This window comes from Hippoglossus stenolepis, chromosome 22 (assembly GCF_022539355.2).
Source record: "Hippoglossus stenolepis isolate QCI-W04-F060 chromosome 22, HSTE1.2, whole genome shotgun sequence".
Taxonomy (NCBI): Eukaryota; Metazoa; Chordata; class Actinopteri; order Pleuronectiformes; family Pleuronectidae; genus Hippoglossus; species Hippoglossus stenolepis.
This window is the reverse complement of record NC_061504.1, coordinates 6,016,126-6,029,182: the sequence shown is the minus strand read 5'-3', so window position 1 is coordinate 6,029,182 and position 13,057 is coordinate 6,016,126. Positions and strand designations below refer to the sequence as shown.

General features: G+C 41.9%; 1 protein-coding gene across 8 annotated transcripts in view; it reads right to left on the bottom strand.

Annotated features, from left to right (window-relative positions):
- Positions 1-1,753: 1,753 nt before the first annotated feature.
- The window catches only part of osbpl8 (oxysterol binding protein-like 8), a 79,622-nt gene continuing 68,318 nt past the window's right edge, over positions 1,754-13,057 (bottom strand). For 6 of the 8 annotated variants that reach the window (XM_035147217.2, XM_035147218.2, XM_035147224.2 and 3 more), the window contains 16 exons: positions 12,227-12,311; positions 10,771-10,936; positions 10,438-10,663; positions 9,243-9,427; positions 8,414-8,495; positions 8,203-8,301; positions 7,958-8,054; positions 7,715-7,813; positions 7,241-7,338; positions 6,725-6,814; positions 6,452-6,588; positions 6,122-6,307; positions 5,466-5,619; positions 3,323-3,425; positions 3,006-3,111; positions 1,754-2,903 (listed from right to left, as the gene is read on the bottom strand). In XM_035147217.2, the coding sequence (XP_035003108.1) occupies positions 2,774-2,903; positions 3,006-3,111; positions 3,323-3,425; positions 5,466-5,619; positions 6,122-6,307; positions 6,452-6,588; positions 6,725-6,814; positions 7,241-7,338; positions 7,715-7,813; positions 7,958-8,054; positions 8,203-8,301; positions 8,414-8,495; positions 9,243-9,427; positions 10,438-10,663; positions 10,771-10,936; positions 12,227-12,311 (2,043 nt within the window). In that variant the 3' untranslated portion in view covers positions 1,754-2,773. The remainder of the gene's footprint in view (positions 2,904-3,005; positions 3,112-3,322; positions 3,426-5,465; positions 5,620-6,121; positions 6,308-6,451; positions 6,589-6,724; positions 6,815-7,240; positions 7,339-7,714; positions 7,814-7,957; positions 8,055-8,202; positions 8,302-8,413; positions 8,496-9,242; positions 9,428-10,437; positions 10,664-10,770; positions 10,937-12,226; positions 12,312-13,057) is intronic. The other 2 variants (XM_035147219.2, XM_035147226.2) reach the window with 1 other exon arrangement.

The window sequence follows — 13,057 nt, the reverse complement described above, 5'->3', positions numbered from 1 at the left end:
TCTGTGTTTGCGAAAAAACTCGCTGTTAAAAACGGCACGCGCTCACCCGTGAGGAGACGAGCCGTCCCATTGGATATTTACACAGTGAACAGGGGGGCCCGACTTCTACTCTACACACTTGAGTTTGGCCGGTACTCGAGTACATCTGGAATGGTTCACTATGTTCGATACTAGTAAGTAGAAAAAATCGTACGTCTCCTCTGCAGCTAAAGTGTCTATCGCTAGTTTTCCTGGTTAACATCTGAGACGCAAAAGCACTGGAAGTGATGTTTGATGCCGTGATGGTGCAGCTCAGGGGAGTTTCTCCTCCATGGCTCAGTCTGGAGTCTGCCTTATGCAACAGCTTCTTATACATAGGGTCAGACATTAAGTAAGGGAGGATAAAATCGTTATTTTCTTCCTTCCTTCCTTTGATTCTCTCAATAACCACTCTTTCTTTGCTTCCTTCCTCCATCCCTCTCTTTCTTTCCTTCTGTCTGTCTTTCTTCCTTCCTTCGATTCTCTCAAGAACCGCCCTTTCTTTCCTTCCTTCCCTCCTTTTATTTCAAACTCACGCTATGTTTAAGTTGAGGAACTCTTCTATTCCAAAGCCTTGGAGAAGCAGATGTCTGACGCCAGGTACCATCAAAAAAACTAAACATCAACTAAAAGGCAACTTTAAATATATTTGCCTCTTTATAATTAAAATACTATACATACTATTAGATATTAAAATCTGTTCTGCATTTACGTGGATGTTAAAACAGGACATCACTGTCACGGTCAGCCATGTTTTTTTTGTTTAAGTTTGGCTTCATGTGCCCGGAGAGTTTAGAGGTCGGAAAAAAAACTCTACTTCCCGACGTGTCTTGAACGCAGCATCGATAGATCCCATTCCACCCATCAAGCTTTTCTTTTGTCACAACTTCACCCACTGACAGGCACTTTTTGAAACAGGCAAAAAAACACAGTTATTAGTTTAGTGTTGGGAAACACACTTACTCACTTTCCTGTTGAGAGTTAGATAAGACGATTGATATCACTCTGCATGATGGACATGAAGTTTAAGACTCTTCACAGGAGCTGGACTTTCTGGGTGAGACTGTGGGAGACACACACACACACACACCCTCACCTCTTTCCTTTTCTTTGGTTATTTTTGTTTACGTGGTTTAATGTGAAGTCAAGTCCAACACGTTCTTTAGTGTTCTCCTCAGAAAAAATACATCTTGCACGCTCACTAAATTAACATCATATTATGTTGTGTTTGTTGAAATGATTGTTTGAATGGAATCATTTGTATCTGGGAGCAGTAACTACCTGATTATAGCGTCACATCTAAACTGTGTAACTGCCACATGTTGTTTGAACAATGATTTGTTGAGTAAAAAGTGATCATCTGTGAGCTTTAGAATAAATAAGATATATTCAGAGATTTTTTTTGAATGAATACTGAATGTTTTCCCCTCTGGTTTCGTCAGTCTGTGCGAGTGATGATTGACCTGAACAGAGTGGTATCGATTGTCTCATCTGACCGTCAAGAAAACAAACGAGAGCACTTCCATTTCTTTTCCTTTACCGCGTCATTTGGAATTTTGGTGAATTCATGTTTTGCCTCGATAAAACCAACTCCTCACGACCACCGCTAAACACATCATTCTCCCTTTTAACTGAAACCAGGGCAGTGGTTAGAAAAGTCACTCTTTGGCCCTCTGTGGATTTCCCCAGACCTCGGAGCAGAAATGTAAAAGTACTGTGATGCACTTGAGCACCATTTGAACTGATAGAATGACGAATGTATTTACAATACAAACATTTCCAGTGCATTTGTGCCTTCAAACAAAAATACTGTACATAGGGCTAAAGTCCTAACCACGCTGCCGTCTGTACACGCTACGGTCTACAATGACGCTGTGTCAAACATCGGACTTCATTTTTTTTCTTAAACATCGACTTTGTATGCAAAAGGTGACATTTTATTACACAGCAGAAAGTATAGCTTCTGTTCCTTTTGACAGTATCACTTGTGTTATTTTGTCTCGCTCGTCTTTTCTCTCCACGAGCCTCTGTGAAAGTATGTGATAATAAAAAAATAAGTCACATCGCTTTTTGGACCACTTTGTTTCTGTCTCCCTTATCGTCGCTGTTTGTTCGACGCAGACCACGGCACGCCAAGCAAAACAGAAGAGCAACAACACGAAAACATCAAAATAAAAGTTTTTTTCTTTGTCTTGGTTACCATCTGAGTGATGGTACTCGTCTCCGGGTGAAGATGTTCCCTGTCTTTTGAGGTGAAATGTGATTCGACAGAGTTGTTTCCCATCATTGGTGGAAAAACAAAACAAAACAAAAAACACAAAGAACAGCTAAAAAATGGCTGCTGTCTTTGCCTTTACATCAAGGCAAATCAATAAGCTTCAGAGTGGCAGTCGAGACTTTTCTACACGGATGACTCCTCTCCGCTGCTCCCCTCCGCTTTGAAATCTGTGGATCTCTCAAGAGTTTCGGAATGGATAGGTTGAAAATAAATAAAGAGTTTTTAAAAGTCTCTTTTTTGTGTGTTGAAGTCTCCACTTCTCCTCTGGACGTGTTGCAGTTGGATTCAATAAAGACGGATGAACACAGTTGGTGGAGACTGTCACTTAAAAGGTCAAAGTTTATACTCTTCGTACCCCGTTGTGAAGCCTAAGGCTCAGAGTGTGTGTACAATATATATATATATATATATATATATATATATGTGTGTGTGTGTTTGTGTGTAAGGGCATCACGCTCTCTCTGTGGGGTATGGCTGCTACTTGAAGACGTAGTTGATCACGACCTGAAGGAGGATGAGGAAAAAGATGATGACGTAGTCGCGCTGCTGGAGGAAGGAGCTGCCCTCCACCCGGCCTGACGCACGACTCCGCAGCACACTGATGCTCCTGCGAACACACACACACACACACACACACACATTAGATGTAGGGGCTGAAAATGCACACATCGCATCACGAGCATCACAACGCGGCTGATGTCCGTCTCACCTGTTGATGTCCTCCTGCGTCTGCTTTATGGATTCAATGGCACTTTGAAGTTCACTGAGGTCGGCTCCTTTTTTCCTCAGCCGACTGTTGTGTTTGCTTTTGTGTCCTGCAACAAAGTGCAACAAAGAAATTCTGTGTTATTGGTCTCTAATAATAAAAGTGTTCAGTATCTGTGATATTTATATTTCACTTTAATACAACAAAATATTAACAGACTACACAAAAACAGTATTTTTTAATATAAAAAGTACAGAAAAGTTCTATTCATGGTTTCCTGTAAGTTTGCAAAAGCATGAATTTGAGTGTAAACGACTCACGTTCGCTGCCAGACGAGTCCTGACGGTCGGGTTCAGGTGAAGAGCAGCCACTCTCTGGACTTTTGGGCTTGTCGCTCTTATGTTTCCTCTTTGGCACCGTTACCTATTCACACCAACACACACACACACACACACACACACACACACACACACACACACACACACACACACACACACACACACACACACACACACACACACACACACACACACACACACACACACACACACACACACACACACAAAGATGAGCAGGTCAAAAAACAGGCCACACACGTCAGCTACAAACAAATAAAGCGAACACAAACACTCTGAATATTAGTGTCCACACATGTACAGACAAATAATTGTTTCAGTTCACATCAATGCAACAAAATAGTGCAGAAGTTCAACCCCCCCACGCAAGCTCCCACACAAACATGCGAGTGCAAGGCATGCTGGGACATCAGTAAATTACATCCAGAATACACAAATTATCCAAACCTGCCAAGAGCTGGTACATGAACATTATTCAGTTCAGAGGGATTAAACTCTGAGTGGGTGGCAGCTCCTGCTCTTAGTGCTTTTTTAATGGGGCGCAGTTTGGAGGCCCCGAGGTCTTTGTCAGACGAAACAGGTCGATTTGGCAGAAATAAAACGTTTCAGATTTGACTTCACAAAACAACCAATAGGTCTAAAAGTTCAAGTGCACAAACTATAAATAAGGCGATGAATTATTACAGGTAAAGAAATAATAATTTTTCAAAAAGTTTCAGCTTGAAATATATATACTTTCTTCTCTTCTTGTACTATTTTGTGACTAGAGTCATGTAATATAAGGATTTTGTGAAGAAAACAATGAAATTCACCTTGTAGTGGTTTGAGTAGATACAAAATGTACTTGATATCATTGCTGAGTGTAGAACCGTGTGACGACGAGCCAATCAGGGCCTGATATGAGGCCAAATCTAGAACCTTAAAGAACTGAAAGACCCTGTTCAGACCTGGTTTTAAAACATGCCCTGAATGTGTCTCCTGTTGTGATCACTTGAGTCTGAGTATCCAATCTACAGATGTGTGACAATGTTTGTGTCGGTGTGTGAGAGACACAGAGATAGAGAGAAAGAGAGGGAGTGAGCGGAGTCAGGAGGGACTAAATGAATGAATGCACGCAGCTTTGAAGAAAGATTTGACCAGTTTAGGAAAAGTATCAGTCATTATGTGATGGTCAGTGTTGATGTTGTGGTGGTGGATACAAAAGAAACGGGTGTGTGGACACTGAGAAGCGTAAAAAGAAGTTTAAAATGTAGCAGGTCAGACGTTCTTTGTACCGATGTTACCGCTACCAGGTCTGAACGGGGTCTTACAGGCAGGTAACTATCCACCCAAGAGAAACTTTACTGGATTGGACCCTTGGCAGGTGTTTACTTTCAACAAAACACAAATAAATGACCAGCAGCTGAGTAAAAGTAAAGAGTCTGTGAGTGATCACGACACAGGAACAGACAAAATGAAGATGAGGACAGGTGAGAGGTGAGCAGGGCGTGACGGCCGCAGGCTTTGATGGCAGTGGCCGGTTGATGTGATGGATGAAGCTGATGATGCTGTTCTCTCTCGATGACTCTGTACAGGGAGTAACCATCTGTAAATCCGTGTTGGGTCTGATGTACACAGGGCTTAAAAAGATTTACTTCACTAACTTTGTTCGACTCCCATTTGATGCTGAACAGGAAGTGCTTATCAGAACTTTTAATCACTTTCTCTTAATTAATCACAAACTGAAATCAACAACTTTATGGTTTTTAATATTACATCTGAAGCACAGATGTCTTCATGAACCCCTGCTGGTGTTTCTCCTCTGCACAAAGGCAAGAAAAGGAAGGAACAACTGTTGGATTTCCTGCAGTGTGACTTCCCTCCCATATAAAGAGAACAGCTGGTGCCACAGCAAGACAAGAAAAAAATAAAAAATAAAAAAAAGGTAGAGAGACATAAAAGGGGCAGAGGCGACGGCGGCGGTGGCAGCACAGCGATGACGACACACACAGAAGAAGCGACAATGAAGACAGTGCAACGGGTGCTGCGTGGAAGGTGGCTGAGACGGCGAGATGCTTTTTTTTGGTTTTTGTTTTTTAATGGCGGCTTTTCGATCGGGACAACCTACCTGGCACTTGCAATTGTCCCTCCGCGGCCCCTGGTTACTCAGACTAATAAGACTGCCAGAACGTACCATAGGGGTGCGGTGTCGGACCTTGGTCTGGATGCAGCCGTCCTTTTCAAACTGGATCAGGTCGTTGAGTGGATCCCATGGCCTTGTGCTGGGGAGGGGGATGCAAGACGCAGAGTTGCAGTTAAAGATAGTCGCCACTAGATGGCACCATGTCCCAATGGACAACTCAATACACTTGTCACAAGAAATTGTACAGTTCAGTACGTTCAAGCCAATTATATTTGTGTTTGTTTGAAACGGTGTCTACATTACATAGTTTATCCACAAGAGGGCACAAGTTTCTTACAAATGAGCAACTAAGGACACACTGCATTTTGTTTCACAATATATTCAAAATTAAATATCCAAAACCATAATGTCTTTTCTGTGTTTGTTATGTGTTTATGTGAAAAAACCCAACCATTGGGTGAGATATATGATAGATCTTGTACCAGTAAGCCTGTACTGGCTCATTCCAAATGTATGTAATAAGCATAACGCATAAAATACGTTTTTCATTATCATAGTGTGTTCGGTGCAGGAGATGTGATAGAGCCACCTCATTTCTGCCCGATAATGTGACGTCATGCTGCAGGAGAATAATCACTCACTCAGCATATCTGTAATGCCACTCTCCAGTGATGGGGTCCTGCTCAAACAGGGCGGAGATCCACTCCTCGCATTTTGCTTTCCGCTCGCGGGCCGACTTCCTCTGAGCTTCCTCCAGAAAGAACTTCTCGTTGGTGGCCTCGGTCTGGTCCTTGTTGTTGATGGCCCGGGTCACGTGCTGCCACAGTCTGATGGACAGACGGAGAACAAGGTGGTCAAGTAGAGTTTAGACAGTTTAGACCGCAACAGACGACAGACGGTACAATAAAGGTACAATTAAAACACGCTGTCATGAATGTGTCTTTATTCTATTCTCATTTAGTTGAGGTCACCTTTCTGCTTCAAACTCCCCCTGGTCCTCTGGTGGGACTGTGCAGCGGGTCAGTCGACTCTGTCTCAGCTCTGGTGTCGGATTCCAGAAAGTGTCCACCGTCCCCGTCTTCTTGTCATTGATGAAGATCTCGCTGTCCTGTAAGTGTCGTAACAATGTCGCCTTTAAAGACAGATTCTAAATGGGCATGCATCTCTTCCATCATATTCATATATCTGCTAATACTGTGGTTAGAAAGCATATATACATATAGATACATAAATCAGAGTCTCACCCAGTGTCCTTCTAGTGTGGCTAACACCTCCTTTCCCAGCTTGATCTTTCCAGAGATCTCATTGACACTGTCGCTGCTGCCCAGGAATGGCTGCAGGAGAGGAGAGAGACAGGGAGGAGGGGTAAGGAGCGGGAGGGAAAGGAGGAGGAGGGGGTAGACGCTCAATGAGAGGCAGAAAGAAGAGAAAATTCAGAAGGAATGATTGAAGAAGGACAAAAGGGCAGGAATAAAAAGGATGGAATAGGAAGGAACAGAGAAGGAAAGAGAGGATGGGATTTGGGGGGTTAGGGAGGGAGAGGTACACACATCCAGTTAACTTGCTGCAATTACAGTGTGCTTCATTGGGTCTCATTTTGTGTCGGCAGTGTGTTTATACAAATACAAAGATTTGGTTTGTTGTGCTCTAGCTCTCAAAACGTCAGAGGATTCAATAAATAAACTTGACTTCTATCACAGCTGACGGAGTTAAAGGCATCTTCTAATCTTACATCCGTGGATTTGAAAACACAGTCGTACCTTCAGTTTGAACTCGAGCTGAGCGCTGTAGCCTGTTTTCTCACAGGCAATGGTGATCTGTCCTCCCAGCTCCAGTGTCATGGTGCCGTACAGGATACCTAACAGATGGACAAGCAGCATCAAAACATTCAGTCAACTCAGATCTCTGGAAAAGTCAGACACAAGCTGACATGATAATCAGTTGTTTTTTTCTTTTTACACAAAAACAAACAGTGGAGCTCAATGACAATCTAAAGTTAAGTCTATGGATTAATAATTAATAATACATCAGAATGTAGACCTACAGAAATATAACACTCATGTCTTGGTAAGGTACAATTACCTTGGTGTGGCATAAAACCTTACATGCAATTTTCTACAATATGTGGAATAGTCCGAGTTCCACTGCTCATGTAGATCGCACATTTCAAAGAGTTTACAGCTACGTAAAAGCAACACTTCAGTGTCATCATGGTGTGGAGGATGAATTCTGACCTTTACAGTGGGCGTAGGGCATGTTCATCACATAGTCCTCCCCTCGGTTGAGAAAAGTGAGACGAGCCTCCCCGTCTAATATGGCCGACAGAGAGTTACCTAAAATGTAAATGATACAGTCAGTGGGCGTCAGCGCTAGAAACACCTGCAGCTAAATAAATACTAGAATATTGGTTTTACTAGAGTTAAGGTTCTTGTGGGTGATATTATTTTGGTTTTAGCTGTGTGTGTTTGTGTTTGTACCATAAAACTTCGACTTGGCAAGGATGCTGCCACTGAGGCAGAACCCATCCTTCCTGTTGCTGACATAGAAGGCAGACACCGGAGGATGATGGGAAACCTGGGAACAAACAGTGAGTCAGCTTGGATGCTAAAGAGGTGATTTCGAGGTCCATGTATTCGTCTCATGGCCAAAACCAATACAACAAGCTTTATAGGAATGATCTGTTAACCAATCAGATCATTCAGTCTTGGTATCTCTCTGTTACCTGTTCTGCGATGTAGAACGTCTTGCTGCTTGTCCTCTGGTGGAGCCACATGCAGCGGTACGTCTCCCCAATAATGGGGTTGTAAGGCTTCTTCAACCCCTGTGGTTTAACAAGCAACAAAATACGATGTTACTCTAGAGTACTGTTTGGAAACTAGTAAGTGTAATCTATGGAGCTCATCAACATGAAGTAGAGTGTTTACTCTGCTGACCTTTGGCTTTTTGTAAAATCCAGAAATGTACCACTTCACCACCTTCTTCATGCGGCTGTAGGCGTTCTCTTCGATCGCAGCACTGAGAATGAAATAAAGAGTTAAACTTACGCTCGTCTGGAACACACGCTGTTTAACTCAGTGGGTAGAAGTTCCATCTGCTGTTGTGCAACTCTCTCGATGAGCTTGCCCAGTTTTTTTTGTATCCACAGACCAACTTTACAGAGCAAAGATTCTCTGTGTATTTCTTGATTTATATCTTGATTTTCTTGTTTTCTGAGTCCATGTGTTGATCATATATAGCTCAATCTGTCACTCAGCTCAATAATGGACAGCCTGTCTGGAGCATCAGGACATTTCAACTTGACCAGTGATAATTAGTGAGCAGGAAGGCGTAGACAAACGCCTCAGAATCCGTGCATCAGGCACGACTCTCACGTCTCTCACGTCTCCCTCTGAGGTGCACATAGCAACCGTCTACCTGTTTTTACATTAATCAAGTTGCAGGCGAAACTGAGACAGACCCTTGCTGCAATATCAGTGCACAAGTTTATTGCTTAAAAAAAGGCACCTCACAAATTCGGTGTACGTTATGGCTCCTTTATCATATTACAATTTTTTTTCTTTTTCACTTGAATCCTTACAAATTGAAACAAGATTTTTTCTTTGCCACATCAGTATGCAATATTCCTTTTTAGAGGCTTGCTACATTAGGTAATATGCAGGTATTTCCTTTTAAAAATTAAAGGGTAATACAAAATTAAATAGGTTCCAGGAATTAGTCTAAAACCGAAAAAGCCTTTAGTGAAAACAAAAAGACTGGACTTACTCTGACAGGAAGTCTGCGTGGTAGTAGTAGTCCGAGAGTTTGTCCAGGAAGGATCTTGGCTCCAGGATGAAGGTGGGCAACACCACCTTGGACAGGTCCATGCCAGGTCGGACCTGCTTCAGCAACGTCCAGATCAGAGATTTATTCTCCTCCGATACCGTCTCTGTCTGCGCAGCCTCACCAGCCTGGAGAAGGAAGAGCGCAGGAAGGACGAGAGGCCATGATTGTTTTGAGTGTGATAAAACCGCAGACATCTTACTATTCACTCACAAGTGTTCAGATTCAGTTAGTTGCCATTGGCCTCCCACTCTGTTCCACTAACCCACATTTGTTTGCTGAACACTGTATCCAACGGTCTATCATTTCTGTCCACTCTATGACATTACACACCGCACATCAATAATGAAGTAATCACTATATCTAGTCTATAGATATAGTGATTCTATATCACTAGTCTATATTTAGTTTGTGTTCTTCTCCTAAATCATATGCTTGATTTTAATGCTTGTGTGTTTGTGTACTTTGTCCACCTCCTCCCTCCAGGTCTTCATGGTGGAGAGGAGTCTGTGTGGCTCAGGGCCTCAGAGATCACAGTTTTTGTATTAGCTTACCACTTAAAATTTTGTCAACAAGATTTTTCACACTGTTAATCTACAATATTGCTCGGTTCTGCCCTGTAAGTGAAATTTGTGATTTGTAGAGGGGAAAAAAGTGAAATTTATACAAACATTCACATTCTTCCATGTGTCTCCACTTTCTTGAAATATGCTGCTATGTGTGAGGCTACTGTGCAAGAGGCGGCTTTATTTAGCTTTTAACTATAAACATTTTGCTTTGCTTCAGTAGGTGTTTAATTAGTGAGCTGTCAAACTCAGATTCAGTATGGAAATCATTTCAGCACTTTCACACTTGTCGTTATAGCACTGCAGAAACCCCCACACACAGCAACACCGATCAAAGCCTGTCAGAGTTACAGTTTTCTTCATCGCCTCAACAGAGAAAAATGCAAATTTCTCCTCATTATAAGAAACAAACCTTCATGAGAGAACAGCATCAAACTGAAGTATTAATTCAAGAAGAGGATGAAAACTGTTTCAAAATATCCCATGAGAGCATGTCCCACTGCTGCAAACATGCTTGGAAAACATTGTTTTTTATTGAACAGTGGTTTTGAATCAAACTCTTCATCTCCTACCTCTCCCAGTTCCTCGTGGGACTGCTCCAGGTACGGGGTTTCCCTCAGATGTTCGTTTGGATCAAGGTCAATGTACGAGTCGTCTTGGCGCTCCGACGTGTCGCTGTCGCTCTCCTCGCTCTTCTCCAGGCCTTCTGGGTCCGACTCCTCGTGGTCCTGCTCTCCCTCTCGGTCCGACTTGTCCGAGTACAGGTCCGGGTCTTTCAAATGGTCACTGTCACTGAACCTGGAGGAAGACAGGAGGATAAAGTGTTGGAGAAGTTTACAAGAACATACAAATACAATAGCCACTTTTAAGTGAGCTGTAGGTACATATTTTATTTCCGTACTTACTGGAAACCGTGCATGTTGTGGGCTCGCAGGAGACTGTAGAAATTAATGGAGTGTTCTCCGCCAGTAGCGACTGTGCTCATGTCGTCCTTCCCCTCACGGATCATGGTCCTCTTCAGCAGGCCGGAGCACTTCAGGGCCAGCTCTAAGGCGTCCATCCAGCATCGACCTGAGAGAGAGATTTCAATTCATTATCGAACTGCAGGAACATGCATTTAGGTTGTGTTTTCTAGATGGGATTTTTGTTCTTCTGGGACTTTTAACCCTACTCTTTATATCATTCCAAAGGCTCTTTCTTTCTCATGTTGATATTTAATATCATCAATGTAAATGAAATGTAGGAGGGGGAATTATTTTTCATGTCTGTTTGGCTCATAAGAAAAACCATGTCTTGCTAAGTGTTTATTTTTAAGCATCTTTGAGGACACGATATTGTGTGTGTGCATTTTTTCACACCTCAAGACACTGAAACAAAAAACCAAAGGAAATATTATGGACTAAATAGCAAATCGGGAGCCATTTTTAATTTGGCTTCTGCTTGCCTGTTCCAGCACCATGGAGAGAGACTGAAGGGAGAAGGGAGAGAATGGCTTGGAAGTTTCAGCACCATGGACAGAGACACATAGTTTCTGTGGCTTAAAGCTTTCACTCATTTGTCCAAGAGATGAGAACTTTATGAAAATAATCTTACAAAATGCTGCCAAAAATATAAATGAACATACATCTCAGGTCCCTCTCTTTCTTTCTTGTATTCTATATTATCTATATTTTCTTATTTGATATTAATCCTACTTTTGATCCCATTGCAGCTCATATATACCCCATACACTATGAGGGTTATTTAACAATGTAACCTTTCTACAGGAGACAGACTTATTAAGCACTTTATATTTGTAATATATACGTATACAGTACAAACATGTATATTCCAACCCCTTCACCTTTTAATATTTTGTTATATTGCAGCCTTCCGATACATAATTAAGGTAATTTTTCCCCCTAACAATCTACATTTAATACCCCATAATGACAAAGTAAATACAGAATTTTAGAAAATTTTGGAGTGACTGAAATAACCAATTAACATCCGAAGATGTTTTTTTTATTGTAAATGTAAAAATTTCGGGTTAAAAAACATTATTTAATGGGATTACAAAACTAAATGGGGGCCGAGTGTTTTCTTTGTGTGTATTTTTTTCAAATTGTCCATGGATTACCCTGTACACATGGCAGTCTTAAGTCAGGACCATCAGACAATAACTCAGGTTTTCTTAATCAGACACAACAGAAATTAACGGGTTTAAAAAAAGGCTTGTGTTATTTCCACAAATTAGCAGCAGGCATTATTATGGAGCTGATACTGCCGTGCTGCCAATACATGGGTTTATCACACAATGTACGCAAAGACTGGGACAACACAGACATATTACTGATGTGTGAATGACAGCCTGTCTCTTACCATCAGACTCAGAGGCAGCACGAAAGATGAGGTGGCTGCTGGGTAATGGCTGCGTGATGGAGCCCACCGCTTCCCCTTTAGGACCCTGTTGAGAACAAGAGTTGAGGGATGTTATTTTGACTCAGTGTCTTAATTGGTGCATTAGTAATTTTGATCTTTGTCTCGTTTTCTTTTGACGTGGTTTGAAGATCTCCTTTGTGATTTCATTTATCATTTATTTGTATGATGTATATGTGCAAATAGCGGAAATCTACACTCGTGACTATGTCATTATGAAATAATCTACGAGAGGGGACAGCTGCGACAGAAAGTGAATGAGTGAAGTGTTTATCTCAATCGTGAAATGGAGAGTGGAGAGGGAAGGCGCGCTGAAATCTAAAACACAGGGCGATAATTGTGATTCAAGCCTTTTCATAGCGCTAACAAAAGGGAAAACACTTGAAATGCGAGGCCAGCGATGAAAAAAATCAAATCACAGTTGAAGTGGATGAGAGAACACAGCTGCACACACACGCAAATGGAAAATGTCCTGCTGCCAAATAGGAAAATGGCTGGGGTGTCGTATAATTTTTTGCATCTGTCCTAAATTAAACAAAGATGAGCTCTTCATTACAGTAAACATCCACAGCTGTTTGACTGTTTGTTTTAACTGCAGGGGACAAAGGGACTTTTATTTTTAATGGAAAATCATTGATCCCCTGATGATCTCCACATGAATATCTGTTTGTGTTCAGTTGGTTTCATTCATCACTGGTAGGAAAAACACACTGAACTCATCTGCATAAGAAATCACTGACGTTACTCTTCTTCTCCAGCTCTCCTATTATCAGT